Here is a 20,814-nt window from a genome sequence, read left to right as displayed (position 1 = left end):
TCTGGATAAGAGCGTCTGCTAAATGACTAAAATGTAAATGTAAATGTAATTCAAATCAAATATTATTTACATTCAATGTTTTACAACATTAAATCCATCAGAGATCTATTTATCTGAGACCCACAGTATGAATGGTCTGGAGTTGCTCTCCTTTCCTAAGAGTGTTGTCCACATCCTGCCTTGTTATTCCCATTTCCTGACTGAAGATGTTCTTTCTTCTTTCCTCTCTTTGTGGATATTATCCATATGCTTCAGCAGATGAGTCTTCTGAGTGAATCTTTTACCACAGACTGAGCAGCCATGTTGTTTCTCTCCTGTGTGAGTCAGTATATGTTTAGTTAGGTGCTCCTTGCGATTGAAGCTCTTCCCACAGTCACCACAGCTAAATGATGTGAATCCTCATATGCATGGACAAATTTCCTTTTTGTTTGAAGAGAATGTTTTGCTACAGAAGGGGCAGGTCCAGGTTCGTTCAAATCCAATGGTGGGCTGGGATCCAATGGTGGACTGCTGTCAAGTCCTACTGGGTCGCTGCTTACGGCTGAGCTGTGGCTGGAGGCATTGTTCTGATTATCTGGAGGGTCACAGGGAATGTCACAACCCTTTAGGTTGGTCAGTGCCAAAAGGTTTAGGATCCACTGGTTTAGAGTCACACTCTCAGTTCTCCACAGTCTGGATTTGGGGAAGAGTCAAGGACTGAAGTGGGTCCTCCTGATCACATTCACTTTTAACACAGGAAGGAGTGAAATTGAACTCTATGATATCAGTCTCCAGCCCTTGAAGCTGCTCTTCCTCCTAACTGGTCCTGAGTTCCTCCTGTTCCTCTTTAATCTGTGTGGGCTCTGTGTCCTCCTGCCCCAGACTGGGGCTCCACTCCTGCTCACAGTGCTGCTGCTCAGGAGGAACCTCCTCGTGAGAGACGGCGAGGGAGAGCTGCAGGGAGTCTGGAGGATAGAGGTTATACAGCCTTTAGACTAGCTGAGAAAAACTCAACTCCACCGTATATACAGTACCAGTCAAAAGTTTGGACACACCTACTCATTCAAGGGTTTTTCTTTATTTTTTTACTATTTTATACATTGTAGAATAATAGTGAAGACAGCAAAACTATGAAATAACACATATGGAATCATGTAGTAACCAATAAAGTGTTAAACAAATCAAATTAGCCACCCTTTGCCTTGATGACAGCTTTGCACATTCTTGGCATTCTCTCAACCAGCTTCACCTGGAATGCTTTTCCAACAGTCTTGAAGGAGTTCCCACATATGCTGAGCACTTGTTGGCTGCTTTTCCTTCACACTGAGGTCCGACTCATCCTAAACCTTCTCAATTTGGTTGAGGTTGGGGGATTGTGGAGGCCAGGTCATCTGATGCAGCACTCCATCACTCTCCTTCTTGGTAAAATAGCCCTTACACAGCCTGGAGGTGTGTTGGGTCATTGTCCTGTTGAAAAACAAATGATAGTCCCACTAAGCGCAAACCAGATGGGATGGCGTATCAGTGCAGAATGCTGTGGTAGCCATGCTGGTTAAGTGTGTCTTGAATTCTAAATAAATCACAGACAGTGTCACCAGCAAAGCACCCCCACACCATAACACCTCCTCCTCCATGCTTTACGGTGGGAACTACACATGCAGAGATCATCCGTTCACCCACACCGCGTCTCACAAAGACACAGCGGTTGGAACCAAAAATCTCAAATTTGGACTCCAGACCAAAGGACAGATTTCCACCGGTCTAATGTCCATTGCTCGTGTTTCTTGGCCCAAGCAAGTCTCTTCTTCTTATTGGTGTCCTTTAGTAGTGGTTTCTTTGCAGCAATTCAACCATGAAAGCCTGATTCATGCAGTCTCCTCTGAACAGTTGATGTTGAGATGTGTCTGTTACTTGAACTCTGTGAAGCATTTATTTGGGCTGCAATTTCTGAGGCTGGTAACTCTAATGAACTTATCCTCTGCAGACTCTGGGTCTTCCTTTCCTGTGGCGGTCCTCATGAGAGCCAGTTTCATCATAGTGCTTGATGGTTTTTGCGACTTTACAAAGAAACTTTCAAAGTTCTTGAAGTTTTCCGTATTGACTGACCTTCATGTCTTAAAGTAATGATGGACTGTCGTTTCTCTTTGCTTATTTGAGCTGTTCTTGCCATAATATGGACTTGGTCTTTTACCAAATAGGGCTATCTTCTGTACACCACCCCTCCCTTGTCATAACACAACATATTTGCTCAAACGCATTAGGAAGGAAAGAAATTCCACAAATTAACTTTAAACAAGGCACACCTGTTAATTGAAATCCATTCCGGGTGACTACCTCATGAAGCTGGTTGAGAGAATGCCAAGAGTGTGCAAAGCTGTCATCAAGGCAAAGGGTGGCTACTTTGAAGAATCTCAAATATAAAAATATATTTTGATTTGTTTAACACTTTTTTTGGTTAATACATGATTCCATATGTGTTATTTAATAGTTTTGATGTCTTCACTATTATTCTATAATGTAGAAAATACTGGTACTGTACATCTCAATGGAGTTGAGTTGTGATGAGTGTCGGCGGGGTGTACCTGCGACTACATTGAGACACTATCAGTCGATGCTACAATTTCTCTCTCAGGTATTGCCTATGCTCTTCACTCAACAGCGTGCCTTGGTTGTAGTTGTTGTCCTGCATGCCTCTCCAAAAGGACTTGAATTGCCCTCACATACGTCCTTGCAGTTGCATGAGGTAACGCAATTGTCACAGTAGTCATGTTTGGGTGATATTGGGTTGCGTGACCTCATCATCAAAAGAGCTGTAACAGTTTCACCCACCTGCAGCTGGTACTGTTTGACACATACAGTCTCACCTTATCTGAAACGCCAACAAGCTGTCTTCCATGGTGCAGGATAAGTGAATGTTATCTTGCGCCGTCCCTCCCAGCTCAGGACTCAAGGTGTGGAGGTGGTCCATAGTTGACTACATGGTGGACACCCTTAAAGTCTACCCACGTTCCCAGTGCTGAAGTAGCCATCACAACTCTGAGATAAGATGACTCATCTTTCAAGGCTGCGTTGATGTGCAGTTTTATGTGCTCGGGTGTCTCTGAGTGGTACATGTTGAAAAGCCTGTTTCCCAGTGTGTCCTCTGCTTCTGCTGGATGCACAGATTTCTCCCCAAGGAAATGATGGAAAACCTTCTACAGCAAGGAACAGTCTTCAATTCTCTTACAGGATATGACAGTCCTTGGGGTCTCGGGGCCCCTTTGACTCCAACTCTGTGAGCAACCGTAAAAACGTCTCTACAGGATCAGACGACACCCCTTCTTCACTGCCAGTCTGATGTTGTCCCTGTCAGGAAACAGACATGCCCAGCTGCTTCATTATGCTCTTCCTTGTAACCTTGGAAACTGTAGCTGTGACGTCCAATACAGGAAACTGGAACTGGTAGGAGTGACCGCAGCTCACCAACCATTCCACACCACTTCCGAAAAGCAGCCTCCTTCCCCTGTACATTACCCCTTCATAGGAAATGGGATAAAAACAAGAAAATATGCATTAGTTGTCATAATAAATAATACTGGTTCAGTGACAACATTGTCATGTTGAAGGTAGAGTATGGACTTTGTGTTCATTTAAAGGAGTGTCATTTTCAGAGAAGGTCCAACATAATTTTTTTGAAAAGTGATATATACTAAAATGCACAGAAACACAACTGATCAAAGAATTAGCAGGTTTCACACATCAGACACTTGTTTTACAAGTCAAATAACACCAGGGCATCTCAAATCATATAAGGACAATTAACATGTACATTAACATCTAGTGGAAAGCCTTCCCAGAAGAGTGGAGGCTGTTATAGCAGCAAAGGGGGGACCAACTCCATATTAATGTCCATGATTTTGTAATGAGATTTTCCACAAGCAGGTGTCCACATACCTTTGGCCATGTATTGTATCATCCTCTACACGACGAGAGAAAAGATCCTGGTACAGGAGCTCTGGAACAAGGAGCGGGGATGGGACGACCCCCTCTTACCGGCACCCCTACTAAATAATAAAAAATAATGCCATTTAGCAGACGCTTTTATCCAAAGCGACTTACAGTCATGCGTGCATACATTTTTTTTTTGAGTGTGTATGGGTGGTCCCGGGGATCGAAACCCACTACCTTGGGGTTACAAGCGCCGTGCTCTACCAGCTGAGCTACAGAGGACCAGTGGAAGGAGCGGGAGCGCGAACTATCCCTAGGTGTTACGTCCCTCCAAACAAAGACAGTGCCGCAGTGCCCACCGACATCCACATCTTCTGCGATGCTTCAGAGACAGCTCTGCGGCCTTGAGGGCTTGGGATCACCATCATTTGGCATCATAGTTTGGTACACAGACTCACAGATCTTCCAACTGTGAGACGTGCTCCAGTCTACCTTTACAGGATCAGGAGTAAGGGTGACTTGACCGCAGAAAGTAGATTTGCGACATTCAGTGGTGTCCTCTTCTCTAGCAGTACTGGGCATCACAGGCCAGGTGTCAGGTGACTGTTGCAGGAAGGGTGGACCTTGAGTCCAGTGGTTCACTCGGGTTTGCTCAGCCAGAGTTTTCCATCTCGTGATTTCGTCTGCTGGGTTGTTAGCGGTGTCGACATACACTACCGTTCAAAAGTTTGGGGTCACTTAGAAATTGCCTTGTTTTCCATGAAAACATACATGAAATGAGTTTGAATAGGAAATATAGCAAAATGAATAGGAAATGTAGTCATTGACAAGGTTAGAAATAATGATTTTTAATTGAAATAATAATTATGTCCTTCCAACTTTGCTTTCGTCAAAGAATCCTCCATTTGCAGCAATTACAGCCTTGCAGACCTTTGGCATTCTAGTTGTCAATTTGTTGAGGTAATCTGAAGAGATTTCACCCCATGCTTCCTGAAGCTCCTCCCACAAGTTGGATTGGCTTGATGGGCACTTCTTACGTACCATACGGTCAAGCTGCTCCCACAACAGCTCAATAGGGTTGAGATCCGGTGACTGTGCTGGCCACTCCATTATGGACAGAATACCAGCTGACTGCTTCTTCCCTAAATAGTTCTTGCATAGTTTGGAGCTGTGCTTTGGGTCATTGTCCTGTTGTAGGAGGAAATTGTCTCCAATCAAGCGCCATCCACAGGGTATAGCAAAATGGAGTGATAGCCTTCCTTCTTCAAGATGGCATCAAGCATTTACCAGACGCTCTTATCCAGAGCGACTTACAGTTAGTGAGTGCATACATTTTCATACTGGCTCCCCGTGGGAAACGAACCCACAACCCTGCCGTTGCAAGCGCCATGCTCTACCAACTGAGCTACAGGGGACTACAAGCACTCTTCCAGCATCTTTTCATTTGGTCTGCGTCTCACAAATATTCTTCTTTGTGATCCGAACACCTCAAACTTCGATTCGTCTGTCCATAACACTTTTTTCCAATCTTCCTCTGTCCAGTGTCTGTGTTCTTTTGCCCATCTTAATCTTTTCTTTTCATTGGCCAGTCTGAGATATGGCTTTTTCTTTGCAACTCTGCCTAGAAGGTCAGCATCCCTGAGTCGCCTCTTCACTGTTGACGTTGAGACTGGTGTTTTGCAGATACTATTTAATGAAGCTGCCAGTTGAGGACCTGTGAGGCGTCTGTTTCTCAAACTAGACACTCTAATGTATTTGTCCTCTTGCTCAGTTTTGCACCGGGGCCTCCCACTCCTCTTTCTATTCTGGTTAGAGCCAGTTTGCACTGTTCTGTGAAGGGAGTAGTACACAGCGTTGTACGAGATCTTCAGTTTCTTGGCAATTTCTCGCATGGAATAGCCTTCATTTCTCAGAACAAGAATAGACGCGTTTCAGAAGAAAGCTCTTTTTTTCTGGCCATTTTGAGCCTGTAATCGAACACCACAATTGCTGATGCTCCAGATACTCAACTAGTCTCAAGAAGGCCCGTTTTATTGCTTCTTTAAATCAGCACAACAGTTTTCAGCTGTGCTAACATAATTGCAAAAGGGTTTTCTAATGATCAATTAGCCTTTTAAAATGAAAAACTTGGATTAGCAAACACAACGTGCCATTGGAACACAGGACTGATGGTTGCTGATAATGGGCCTCTGTACGCCTATGTACTGTAGATATTCCATTAAGAATCATCCGTTTCCAGCTACAATAGCCATTTACAACATTAACAATGTCTACACTGTATTTCTGATCAATTTTATGTTATTTTAATGGACACATTTTTTTCTAAGTGACCCCAAACTTTTGAACAGTAGTGTACATCATTTACACACACACACACACACACACACACACACACACACACACACACACACACACACACACACACACACACACACACACACACACACACACACACACACACACGTCAGCTCAGACAGATCCAGCTCAGAGAGGCCCAGCTCCATCAGCAGTAGAATGGAATTTAGAATGAAATATTAATGTGTTTTATGCAACAAATTTTAGTGCATCGTATCGCATCGAACCGAATCCCACCGATTTGTTCTTCTAATCAAACCGAATTGCACTGAATCCTTTCAAACTAAAACGTATCGTTCCTGTGTCGGAGAACATGTATTTAGATACGTGCCGAGTCGTCTTGAACGGGAAAGATGCAAATCCCTACAAGTTACATTACCCAAAAGGTGAAACGACCCAAGTATCACCACATTAAGGTTGGTTGATAGTTAATGTACCGTATTGTCTATGGACCCTTTGTCAATGGACCCTCTGCTCGACCTCAGGCACAAGCTTTATCTATGCCACTGGAGATTCGAGCCCACTTGGCTATATAGATCTATCATCTGCGCGTATAATTGAAGTGTTGGGGCGGCAGGTAGCTTAGTGGTTAAGAGCGTTGAGACAGTAACCGAAAGGTCGCTGGTTCTAATCCCCTAGCCGACTAGGTGAAAAATCTGTCGATGTGCCCTTGAGCAAGGCACTTAACCCTAATTGCTCCTGTAAGTCGCTCTGGATAAGAGCGTCTGCTAAATGACTAAAATGTAAATGTGTTCTATTTAATTCTGTTGTATATAGATAATGTTATTCTCTTCTTCCATGCGGCTCTCTGTCTCTGAAGAGGAGGTTCCCCCTGAGCAGCAGGAGTGGAGCCCCAGTCTGGGGCAGGAGGACCCATAGCCCACACAGATTATATAGGAACATGAGGAACTCAGGACCAGTCAGGAGGAAGAGAAGCTTCAAGGGCTAGAGGCTGATATCATAGAGTTCATATTCACTCCTTCCTGTGTGAAAAGTGAATGTGATCAGGAGGACCCACTTTGGTCCTTGACTCTTCCTCAAACCCAGACTGTAGAGAACAGAGAGAGTGACTCTAAACCAGTGGATCTCAAATCTTTTGGCACTGTGACCCACCTAAGGGGTTTTGAAATTCCCTGTGACCCTCCAGACAATCAAAACAATGCCTACAGCCACAGCTCAGCCGTGACCCAGTTGGACTTTCATTTTACATTGACATTTGAGTCATTTAGCAGAGGCTCTTATCCAGAGCGACTTACGGTTAGTGAGTGCATACATTTTCATACTGTCCCCCCGTGGGAAACGAAACCACAACCCTGGCGTTGCAAGCGCCATGCTCTACCAATTGAGCTACACGGGGACTTGACAGCAGCCCACCATTGGATGCCAACCCACCATTGGATTCGAACGCACCAATGGGGGGAACCCTGCACCTGCCCCTTTTGTGACAAACAAAAAGGAAATCTGTCCATGCACATGGATTCACACAGGAGAGAAACGATTTAGATGTGGTGACTGTGAGAAAGGCTTCATTCGCAAGGAGCACCTAACTACACAAATACAGACTGACACAGGATAAGTTTCGGTCTAAGCAGAACCTTACCATGCACAAACTGATAAATAGATCTATGATAGATTTAATGTCGTAAAACATTGTATGTAAATAAAGTTTGATTTGATTTGAATGATGAGGTAATGATCAAACAGTACAGAGTATTATAGGAAATTCACAGGTCTGCTTTACAAAGTCTATTAAATTTTTCCCTTCATTAGAAACAGGAATATCTGGTCGTTTGATTTGGAACGTGTCTCAAGGTGATGACAGAATGGTCGGCTGATGTAATTCCAGAAAAAGTCTCCTTACATTTGTCCAATACTATTTATCATAAATTCGGACCTAATGCTGCTCATTCATGATATTGATTTGATGTTGTATAGAGTAATGATATACCGTCGACTCCTGATTAAGAATGTATTCTCCCAGATCATCCTATAGTAATGATAACCACTGTTTGTCGACATGTAGTCGTCGTTTTACTTTACTACTGGCGTGTATGCTGCCTTGTATAGTATTAACCTCCCATCCAGCTGGTGGCGCTATTGTGTGTTTCTGGGATCGTCACCCACTAGAACAAAGGATTTTATCAAATTCATTGACTAGAACATGGAAGTAGGATTAGAAACGAATTTGTTTTGCATTCCTTGTGTGGAGTAAAGAAAGACATACTGTCTGAACTAAATAGGATACCGAACTCTCATTCGACTGAAAATGTCTAAACTACAGTTGTTGCGTGACTTTTTTAATGATCGTTTGACGGCGGCTGCTGTGGAGATTTTCGGGGCAGTTGAGAAAACGGTAGTGGAGTACCAGGCGGAGAATGATCGGCTACGGAGACTGCTGGGGATCACACCGGAGATACAATTATGTAGAATAGGTTCGTATGTAGATTTACTGATAGCCAGCTATAGTTATATTTTATTGATAAACTTTTAACTAACTGATCACCATTTCATGAATTCTAAGTTGTTTTTAATCTTGTGGATAAAAACATTGTCATGAAAACCAAGAAGTGATTAGAATTTCTAATTCAAAAATGGAAAAACTTTAGAAATACATAGCTTATTATCTTCAATTTATTGAGTAAATGAAATCAGATTCTAGTTTACCTAGTCTTGAATTTACTGGCTTAAAGGTTCAAATTGACCTCAACCGTGATGTCTAAAGTCTGTATAGAGCCCCACAGTGGAGATGTCATAATACCCTAAAGTGTGTATAGGCAGAGATACTGAGAAGGGTGCACTTGCGGCTCGCAATTCGGGGCGTTACTGCATGTGGGCCTTCCTGTATATATTGGTACATTTAAAATGTTTATGCTAAGACAGGCCGAGGCACTCCAGTACAGTTGGAGGCGGTAAGGCACCATAACGTTGTATGCCAACCGCCGATAAACCCCACAGAAGAAGAGGCAGGGCCAACAACGGTAGCTAGCTAGTACACCGGTAGACGGTGTCCTTCGACCCCGCCTCTCGGGCACTGTTTTCCCGTAGTTCTGTTAACGACGGCGAGGGCAGGTGTTCGGCAGGCGGGTGCGAAGGACACTGTGCTAGCTAGCAAGGAGGACTCCGGTACACAGCAGGCGGGGGCGACACGGTGTCGCTAGCTAGCGCAACACTGGTAGACACCTTTCGGGCACTGTTTTCCAATAATTCTGTTAACGACGGCGTGGGCAGTTTTTCGGCAGGCGGGAGCGAAGAACACGGTCTACTGGTGTCGCCTCTCGCTAGATGGTAAGGAGGACTCTGGTACACAGCAGGCGGGGGCAAAAAAACTCTGATAATTCTTATATTTCCCTTTTGACCCACATTCAAAAGTGTCACACAAGCATGAAGATGTAATGCTCAAGGAGGGGCGTTCATGCAGAAACCAATGGGATGCTCGGGGGTGGGCATTCATGAAGGAACCAATGGGATGCTCGAGGGGGGCCGCAATCACACACTATTGGTGATACTGGATATAATGGAATTTGCTGTCCGCAGAGCGGAACTGTCTCCGCCCTAACAGTGGGATTCGCTGTCCGCAGAGTGGAACTGTCTCCACCCTAACATTGGGATTCGCTGTCTGCAGAGCGGAACTGTCTCCGCCCTAACATTGGGATTCGCTGTCTGCAGAGTGGAACTGTCTCCACCCTAACATTGGGATTCGCTGTCTGCAGAGCGGAACTGTCTCCACCCTAACATTGGGATTCGCTGTCCGCAGAGTGGAACTGTCTCCGCCCTAACAGTGGGATTCGCTGTCCGCAGAGTGGAACTGTCTCCACCCTAACATTGGGATTCGCTGTCTGCAGAGCGGAACTGTCTCCGCCCTAACATTGGGATTCGCTGTCCGCAGAGCGGAACTGTCTCCGCCCTAACATTGGGCTGTCAAGCTCCCGCCTATTCCTCTCTTTGGATCAGTGGATACATCTGGTTATTTGAATACTTTTTTGAATATTCGATGAGGGGTGTTGACATCAACCACCTCTAATGGAGAGTGAGATGCTTTATGCTAGCCTCATGAATACAGCGCATTCAGAAAGTATTCAGACCCCTTCCCGTTTTCCACATTTTGTTACGTTACAGCCTTATTCTGAAATGGGTAAAAAAAAGAAAATCCTCATCAATCTTCCCATAATGACAAAGCGAAAACAAGTTAAATATTTTTTGCAAATGTATTCAAAATAAAAAACAGAAATACCTTATTTACATAAGTATTCAGACCATTTGCTATGAGACTCGAAATTGAGCTCAGGTGCATTCTGTTTCCATTGATCATCCTTGAGACGTTTCAACAATTTGATTGGAGTCCACCTGTGGTAAATTCAATTGATTGGACATGATTTGGAAAGGCACACACCTGTCTATATAAGGTCCCACAGTTGACAGTGCATGGCAGAGCAAAACCAAGCCATGAGGTCGAAGGAATTGTCCTTAGAGCTCTGAGACAGGATTGTTTCGAGGCACAGATCTGGGGAAGGGTACAGCAGCATTGAAGGTCCCCAAGCACACAGTGGCCTCCATCATTCTTAAATGGAAGAAGTTTGGAACCACCAAGACTCTTCCAAGAGCTGGCTGTCCGGCCAAACTGAGCAGTCGGGGGAGAAGGGCCTTGGTCAGGGAGGTGACCAAGAACCCAGTGGTCACTCTGACAGAGCTCCAGAGTTCCTCTGTGGAGATGGGAGAACCTTCCAGAAGGACAACCATCTCTGCAGCACTCCACCAATCAGGCCTTTATGGTAGAGTGGCCAGACGGAAGCCACTCCTCAGTAAAAGGCACATGACAGCCCGCTTGGAGTTTGCCAAAAGGCACCTAAAGGACTCTCAGACCATGAGAAACAAGATTCTCTGGTCTGATGAAACCAAGATTGAACTCTTTGGCCTGAATGCCAAGCGTCAGGTCTGGAGGAAACCTGGCACCATCCCTACGGTGAAGCATGGTGGTGGCAGCATCATGCTGTGGGGATGTTTTTCAGCGGCAGGGACTGGAAGATTAGACAGGATCGAGGGAAAGATGAACGGAGCAAAGTACAGAGAGATCCTTGATGAAAACCTGCTCCAGAGCACTCAGGACCACAGACTCGGGCGAAGGTTCACCTTCCAACAGGACAACGACCCTAAGCTCACAGCCAAGACAACGCAGGAGTGGCTTTGGGACAAGTCTCAAAATGTCCTTGAGTGGCCAAGCCAGAGCCCGGACTTGAACCCGATCGAACATCTCTGGTGAGACCTGAAAATAGCTGTGCAGCGATGCTCCCCATCCAACCTGACAGAGCTTGAGACGATCTCCAGAGAAGAAAGGGAGAAACTCCCCAAATACAGGTGTGCCAAGCTTGTAGCGTCATACCCAAGAAGACTCAAGGCTGTAATCGCTGCCAAAGGTGCTTCAAAAAAGTACTGAGTAAAGGGTCTGAAGACTTATGTAAATGTCATATTTCAGGGGTTTTTTGATAATACATTTGCGAAAAATCTGTTTTTGCTTTGTCATTATGGGGTATTGTGTGTAGATTGATGAAGGGAAAAAAACAATTTAACCCATTTTAGAATAAGGTTGTAATGTAACAAAATGTGGAAAAAGTCAAGGGGTCAGAATACTTTTCCGAATGCACCGTATGTATAGACAGTCTCTGATTTTCAACAGGGAGAACTCCGATATCAAGTGTTTAAAGTATTTATTCTCAAAGTTGCCACAAAAAAATTGCACATGCATCACACTTACATCAGTACACACGTAACAACCAACACATTACGAAACTTCTATTAGATCAAATAAGCCTCTCATATCAAAATAGCAATTCATTTTCATCTTGACTAAATTCGACACTCTCTCGTTGCCCACCATACAAAAAGTCCTCAAAAAGTCCTCAAAAACAAAAATAAATAATTAGGCCGTGGCTGCGGATCCGACTTTTTCTGGATCTTTAAGCCGAGTTCACGTCATGTCAGAAACTCGGGACCTCCGAGTGAAAATGATCGTAAGTTATTTGCGTAGAGCTTTCTATTGGTTTATTCTGGTACCTCCCATGTGAGAAACTCAGGATCCGACTCTTCCGCCAGCAACCAAGTCGGAGATTTCCAAGTTTTCGGCATGACGTGAATGCAGCATTAGTCCGCTGCGCTCAAAGATCCGTAGCTTCCTGAAACTTCTGCTCATCTGTATGTTCTCTACGTGTAGAGAACAGGCTACTCAGGCCATAACCGACTATAATAGCATAGCATAACAGTACTGTAAGACTAAAACCCCACCGCATTCAATCGTGCGTCACAATTCTTCAAGTTTTACCGGTGAAACATCCACGAAGCATCAAATCATTCTGCATAGTAACCATTTGATCTCAGTCAGTTTCATGGGGATATATGTATAACTTATATCTTCTTGAGTTATACAGGATTGTTTTCGAAGTAGCCTACAGTGTTGTGAGTGAATACATTTTAGAGCAGATTGTGTTTACAAAGCTGTAGCATAGCCTACCAAGCTGTAGCATAGCCTACCTGCATAGCCTACCAAGCTGTAGCATAGCCTACCAAGCTGTAGCATAGCCTACCAAGCTGTAGCATAGCCTACCAAGCTGTAGCATAGCCTACCTGCATAGCCTACCAAGCTGTAGCATAGCCTACCAAGCTGTAGCATAGCCTACCTGCATAGCCTACAAGCTGTAGCATAGCCTACCTGCATAGCCTACCAAGCTGTAGCATAGCCTACCTGCATAGCCTACCAAGCTGTAGCATAGCCTACCTGCATAGCCTACCAAGCTGTAGCATAGCCTACCTGCATAGCCTACCAAGCTGTAGCATAGCCTACCAAGCTGTAGCATAGCCTACCTGCATAGCCTACCAAGCTGTAGCATAGCCTACCTGCATAGCCTACCAAGCTGTAGCATAGCCTACCAAGCTGTAGCATAGCCTACCAAGCTGTAGCATAGCCTACCAAGCTGTAGCATAGCCTACCTGCATAGCCTACCAAGCTGTAGCATAGCCTACCAAGCTGTAGCATAGCCTACCTGCATAGCCTACCAAGCTGTAGCATAGCCTACCTGTGTATTCAGCACGCTGTTGAGTTCTGGCCACGAGAGAAAAATGGGGTGGTGTTTTAGTCTTCCAGGAGCGTTATACTATGCTATTATATTGGGTTCTGTTATGTACAATACATTGTGATCTTGTTGACACTGATTCAGCTTTATTAAACGAGCACCAGACCAGCGTGTAGAATAGACACACAGTGATCCGTACATGCGAAGAAGCTTCGGGAAGCTCCACATCTTTTAGTGCAGCGGACTAAAAATCCCGAAAAGATCCTGCAGCCACTCGGTAATAATTAATGATCTGCTTAACGTGGAAAGATTTTGGGGCGGAGTAAACCTTCTCGCTTCGCTTCTTCCTCTCTGGTATAGGTAACCTATGCTCCTCCTCTCCTTCCCTCCAGACTCCCTGCAGCTCTCTCTCTCTGTCTCTGAAGAGGAGGTTCCCCCTGAGCAGCAGCACTGTGAGCAGGAGTGGAGCCCCAGTCTGGGGCAGGAGGACCCAGAGCCCACACAGATTAAAGAGGAACAGGAGGAACTCAGGACCAGTCAGGAGGAAGAGCAGCTTCAAGGGCTGGAGGCTGATGTCATACATTTCATTCCTTCAGGTGTGAAAAGTGAATGTGATCAGAAGGACCCACTTTGGTCCTTGATTCTTCCCCAACCCCAGATTGTGGAGAACAGAGAGAGTGACTCTAAACCAGTGGATCCTTTTGGTACTGTGACCCACCTAAAGGGTCTTGACATTCCCTGTGACCCTCCAGATAATCAAAACAATGCCTCCAGCCACAGCTCAGCTGTAAGCAGCGACCCAGTAGGACTTGACAGCAGCCCACCATTGGATCCCAGCCCACCATTGGATCCCAACCCACCATTGGATCCCAACCCACCATTGGATCTCAACCCACCATTGGAGGACCACTGTTCCAAACCAAGCACCACATCTAGAAAAACTCACCACTGCCGTGACTGTGGTAAAACGTTTGCTCTGAAAGCTGACCTGCAGAGGCATGTGACTCTCACCAAGAAGAGACTCAGCGAATGCCACTTCTGCAAAAAACGCTACAACTCCACCTGTAAACAGAAGGTCCATGTCCGACTCTGTCACAGTGGGAAAACCTGCACCTGCCCTGTTTGTGGCAAGACCTTCAAATACAAAGGAGTTCTGCCCAAGCACATGAGGATTCACACAGGAGATACATTTTTAAGCCGTGCAGTGACTGTAAGAAAAGCTTCAGTCTCAAGAATAACCTTACCAGGCATAAACTGATTCACACAGGAGAGAAGCCATTTAGCTGTGGTGACTGTGGAAAAAGCTTCAGTCTCAGGAATAACCTTACCAGGCATAAACTGATTCACACAGGAGAGAAACCATTTAGCTGTGGTGACTGTGGAAAAAGCTTTAGTCAGAAAGGAGACTTAGGGAGGCACAAACTGACTCACACAGAAGAAAAACCATTTAGCTGTGGTGACTGTGGGAAAAACTTCAGACAGAATGGAGACCTAAGGAGGCACATACTGACTCACACAGGAGAGAAACCATTTAGCTGTTGTGATTGTGGGAAAAGTTTCAATCAGAAGGGAGACCTAAGGAGGCATATACTGACTCACACAGGAGAGAAACAACATGGCTGCTCTGTCTGTGGTAAAAGATTCATTCGTAAGTCTCATCTGCTGAAGCATGTGATTAATGTCCACAAAGAAAGAAAACGGGATGAAAACAAGAACAATTAAAATTAGGACAAAAAAATCTACAGTTAGGACAAAGAGGATCTTCAGTCAGGAGATGGGAATAACAAGGCAGGATGTGGACAACACTCTTAGGAAAGGAGAGCAACTCCAGACCATTCATACTGTGGGTTTCAAATAAATGGATGCGTGATGGATTTACTTTTGTGAAACGTTTTATACTAATAAAGTTTTGATTTGAATGATGAGGTAATGCTCAAACAGTAGCACCCAGTATTACGGGAACCTCACAGATCTGAGGGATGTACAACAAAGCAGGAGTTCGCCGCTAACTGGTCTAAATATTCTGATATAACTTTTTATATTTTTTTAGAGAGATGATCTTGAAATGGGTATAATTGATTCAACAAACGAAAAATACATAAAAGTTTAGCTTTAAAAAAAAGAAAAATGAACCAGAAAAGCAATAGTTATTTCTGGTTGCTAGCTAAATCCTTGATTCTGCATTGTAGTAGAACCCTCTGCTATTACATTTACATGTTAGTCATTTAGCAGACGCTCTTATCCAGAGTGACTTACAGGAGCAATTAGAGTTACGTACCTTGCTCAAGGGCACATCCACAGATTCTTCACCTAGTCGGCTCGGGGATTTGAACCAGCGACCCTTAACAGCTAGGCTACCTGCCGATCCTGTCTGAAGTCTGTTTATGTTTTCACATCATAAAAAATATATATATATCTACAGTGGGGAGAACAAGTATTTGATACACTGCCGATTTTGCAGGTTTTCCTACTTAAAAAGCATGTAGAGGTCTGTAATTCTTATCATAGGTACACTTCAACTGTGAGAGACGGAATCTAAAACAAAAATCCAGAAAATCACATTGTATGATTTTTAGTAATTAATTTGCATTTTATTGCATGACATAAGTATTTGATCACCTACCAACCAGTAAGAATTCTGTCTCTCACAGACCTGTTAGTTTTTCTTTAAGAAGCCCTCCTGTTCTCCACTCATTACCTTTATTAACTGCACCTGTTTGAACTCGTTACCTGTATAAAGACACCTGTCCACACACTCAATCAAACAGACTCCAACCTCTCCACAATGGCCAAGACCAAAGAGCTGTGTAAGGACATCAGGGATAAAATTGTAGACCTGCACAAGGCTGGGATGGGCTACAGGACAATAGGCAAGCAGCTTGGTGAGAAGGCAACAACTGTTGGCGCAATTATTAGAAAATTGAAGAAGTTCAAGATGACGGTCAATCACCCTCGGTCTGGGGCTCCATGCAAGATCTCACCTCGTGGGGCATCAATGATCATGAGGAAGGTGAGGGATCAGCCCAGAACTACACGGCAGGACCTGGTCAATGATCTGAAGAGAGCAGGGACCACAGTCTCAAAGAAAACCATTAGTAACACAATATTAAGTTCTGCTTTTCTGATGTATCAAATACTTATGTCATGCAATAAAATGCAAATGAATTACTTAAAAATCATACAATGTGATTTTCTGGATTTTTGTTTTAGATTCCGTCTCTCACAGTTGGAGTGTACCTATGATAAAAATTACAGACCTCTACAGGTGGTATGAGGGCCCGCCGTCCACAGGTGGGGGTTGTGCTTACAGCCCAACACCGTGCAGGACGTTTGGCATTTGCCAGAGAACACCAAGATTGGCAAATTCGCCACTGGCACCCTGTGCTCTTCACAGATGAAAGCAGGTTCACACAGCACGTGACAGACGTGACAGAGTCTGGAGACGCCGTGGAGAACGTTCTGCTGCCTGCAACATCCTCCAGCATGACCGGTTTGGCGGTGGGTCAGTCATGGTGTGGGGTGGCATTTCTTTGGGGGGCCGCACAGCCCTCCATGTGCTCGCCAGAGGTAGCCTGACTGCCATTAGATTTACATTTTTAGTCATTTAGCAGACACTCTTATCCAGAGCGACTTACAGTTAGTGAACACATTTTTTTTTTAATACTGCCCCCCCGTGGGAATCGAACCCACAACCCTGGCGTTGCAAACACCATGCTCTATCAACTGAGCTACATCCCTGCCGGCCATTCCCTCCCCTACCCTGGACGACGCTGGGCCAATTGTGCGCCGCCCATGAGTCTCCCGGTCGCGTGCCTTAGACCACTGCGCCACTCATTAGGTACCGAGATGAGATCCTCAGACCCCTTGTGAGACCATATGCTGGTGCGGTTGGCCCTGGGTTCCTCCTAATGCAAGACAATGCTAGACCTCATGTGGCTGGAGTGTGTCAGCAGTTCCTGCAAGAGGAAGGCATTAATGCTATGGACTGGCCCGCCCGTTCCCCAGACATGAATCCAATTGAGCACATCTGGGACATCATGTCTCGCTCCATCCACCAACGCTACGTTGCACCACAGACTGTCCAGGAGTTGGCGGATGCTTTAGTCCAGGTCTGGGAGGAGATCCCTCAGGAGACCATCCGCCACCTCATCAGGAGCATGCCCAGGCGTTGTAGGGAGGTCATACAGGCACGTGGAGGCCACACACACTACTGAGCCTCATTTTGACTTATTTTAAGGACATTACATCAAAGTTGGATCAGCCTGTAGTGTGGTTTTCCACTTTAATTTTGAGGGTGACTCCAAATCCAGACCTCCATGGGTTGATAAATTTGATTTCCATTGATAATTTTTGTGTGATTTTGTTGTCAGCACATTCAACTATGTAAAGAAAAAAGTATTTAATAAGATTATTTCATTCATTCAGATCTAGGATGTGTTATTTTAGTGTTTTTTTGAGCAGTATATATAGGTTGTTTTCTCTTAATTTTTTCAACAACAAAAAATCGAATAATTGGATCCAATGAACGGAGCAGGCTGGGCTGACATGCTCATAGCCAATCAGATCCAATGAACGGAGCAGGCTGGGCTGACATGCTTATAGCCAATCAGATCCAATGAACGGAGCAGGCTGGGCTGACATGCTTATAGCCTTGCTAGGACTTTCTAAATATGAGCATGCACTTATAAGATTGTGCTGTTATTATTTCTATTAATATGATCTATTATTGTTATTTTTTTATTTTTTTTCCTGACTGTTTTCCATGTTATTTGGTTAGTTTGCTTAAAAAGCACCCTCATAGATATGCAATAGACCTACGGGGGTTTGAATGTGTGAGTGAAGGGTGGCAGTATTGAATTATGTTATCATGGGACTGCTCATATCTCCCGCTGGCCTACGCCAATTGACGGCCAAGGGTTTGCCTTAGGACGCAAAGGTGCGTCATGAGTCAGGGAGATGGTCTGATGGTCTTAGTGACAATAGACCTAGATATGGAGGGAGGTTTTAGTGGGTGGAGTATTAGGACAATTGGAGGTTTACATAGATACAGCTACAGTATGCTTAACAGTGCAAATATTATGGTCCAGCTATATGGACACTTAATCATCCTGGTGCTTTTTAATGGTAAGTTTACAAACATTGGTTGTGGTAAATATAATTGAAACGTGGGTATCATTATGGTAAGTGGGGAAATAAGTATAGCCAGTTACAATTGTAATGACTTAGCAGATCATAAAAAAAGATATATTTTTACCTGGCTAAAAGAGAAATAATATAATATCTATTGTTTACAGGAAACTCACTCTACAAATATAGATGAGGTTGGGTGGAAAATATATTTTTGTCATGGGCAAAAAACTCAAAAGGGGGGATTATACTAATTAAAACACATTTTGATCCAAACTGTGCAAACAGATCCTCAAGGAAGATGGATTCTTTTAAATATGCTATTGGACCAAAAACAGATCTGGCTAATTAATATATATGGGCCAAATAATGATGATCCACACTTCTTCAAAAAAATATATAATAATCTATTGAGCTCACAAGCAACAAATTAATATATTATTATGGTGGGAGATTATAGTACGGTTTTAAGTACACTACCAGTCAAAAGTTTGGACACACCTACTCATTCAAGGGTTTTTCTTTATTTTCAATATTTTTTACATTGTAGGATAATAGTTAAGACATCAGAACTATGAAATAACACATGGAATCATGTAGTAACCAAAAAAGTGTTAAACAAATCAAAATATATTTTATATGTGAGATTCTTCAAATAGCCACCCTTTGCCTTGATGACAGCTTTGCACACTTGACAAGATTCTATAGTCCAGCTGATCGCCCATTAAGGATGGCTGGCTTCTTTTGTATTCCTATTGATTGGATGAATAGGTAAGGCTTTCAAAACATTTACACCTTGCCCAGACAGTCGTCTGAACTCCATATCAAATCAAATCAAAATGTATTTGTCACATGCGCCAAATACAACAGCCACCCGAGTGGCGCAGTGGTCTAAGGCACTGCATCGCAGTGCTAGCTGTGCCACTAGAGATCCTGGTTCGAATCCAGGCTCTGTCCGGGGAGACTCATGGGGCGGCGCACAATTGGCCCAGTGTCGTCCAGGGTAGGGGAGGGAATGGCCGGCAGGGATGTAGCTCAGTTGGTAGAGCCGATTCGATTCCCATACATACTTTCATACTGACTGTTTTCCATGTTATTTGGTTAGTATGAAAAATAAAAAAATTATGTATGCACTCACTAACTGTAAGTCGCTCTGGATAAGAGCGTCTGCTAAATGACTTGCTTACTTATACAACAATGCAGTTCAAGAAATAGAGTTAAGAAAATATTTACTAAATAAACTAAAGTAAAAAATAAAAGTAACACAATAAAATAACGAAGCTATATACAGGGGGTACCGGTACCGAGTAAATGTGCGGGGGAACAGGTTAGTCGAGGTAATATGTACATGTAGGTAGGGGTAAAGTGACTATGCACTGTCAGTGTCAATGTAAGTAGTCCGGGTGGCCATTTGATTAATCGGTCCTGCTTTGTAGCCTATTTACAGTGCCCTTTCACTCTCGATTAGCGGTAGAGAATATGCTTTCTGATTGCACATTTCAAACCGCAAATGCAAGAAGAGGTTCCCAAGCTTTCTTTAAGTCAACATTTAATTTCTTCAACTCTTATATTGAGCAAAAGGCATTCACAGTGAGTTCATAGGCCTATACAGTACATTTAGGCTTACTGTTAGACCTTTCAAATACACAGCAAACTATCAGCAATAGCCTCATTAGACTAAATTTAGAGTGGGTGAACTAACCACTTCCTCAGGTGGTGAATTAGTCCGACATGAATGAGCTTATGTGATACTAGTGCCCAAAAAGATGTAGGCAAATGAATCTATTAAACAAAAATAATCTGTAAATTCTGGAACCCTACTTTGTATTGTAGGCCTAAAATTCAAAATTCATGACAATCACTGGTTAAGGTTGCACATCAAAGTATCTTGAGTCATGCATTTCTGCTTGAACATGTTAGCTTAAACATGTAGTTCTTTAATAATTTTAGTAGTTTATTACACTTAGAATGAAGCACATTGAATGGGTTTAGATAAGATCATTAAAGTGCCTTCAGAAAGTATTCACACCCCTTTACTTTTTCCACATTTTGTTGTGTTACGGAGTGGGATTAAAATTGATTGAATTGTCATTTTTTTGTCATCGATCTACACAAAATACTCTAATGTCAAAGTTTGTGTAAAAAAATTATTTAAAATAAAACACTAATTACAGCTGTGAGTCTTTCTGGGTAAGCCTCTAAGAGCTTTGCACACCTGGATTGTACAGTATTTGCACATTACTCTTAAAAAAACTATTCAAGCTCTGTCAAGTTGGTTGTTCATTGTTAGACAGCCATTTTCAAGTCTTGCTGTAGATTTTCAAGCCAATTTAAGTCAAAACTGTAACTAGGCCACTCAGGAACA

The 20,814-nt window shown here is 43.7% G+C and overlaps 1 protein-coding gene across 1 annotated transcript in view; it reads right to left on the bottom strand.

The window, feature by feature from the left end:
* LOC121558849 (zinc finger and SCAN domain-containing protein 5B-like) overlaps positions 1–20,814 on the bottom strand; it is a 38,155-nt gene continuing 17,341 nt past the window's right edge. Inside the window, exon 2 of the mRNA XM_045213218.1 lies at positions 1–944. Within this exon, the coding sequence (XP_045069153.1) occupies positions 796–944 (149 nt within the window). The 3' untranslated portion in view covers positions 1–795. The remainder of the gene's footprint in view (positions 945–20,814) is intronic.

This window comes from Coregonus clupeaformis, unplaced genomic scaffold (genome assembly GCF_020615455.1).
Source record: "Coregonus clupeaformis isolate EN_2021a unplaced genomic scaffold, ASM2061545v1 scaf0090, whole genome shotgun sequence".
NCBI lineage: Eukaryota > Metazoa > Chordata > Actinopteri > Salmoniformes > Salmonidae > Coregonus > Coregonus clupeaformis.
This window is presented reverse-complemented; position numbering and strand designations above follow the sequence as displayed.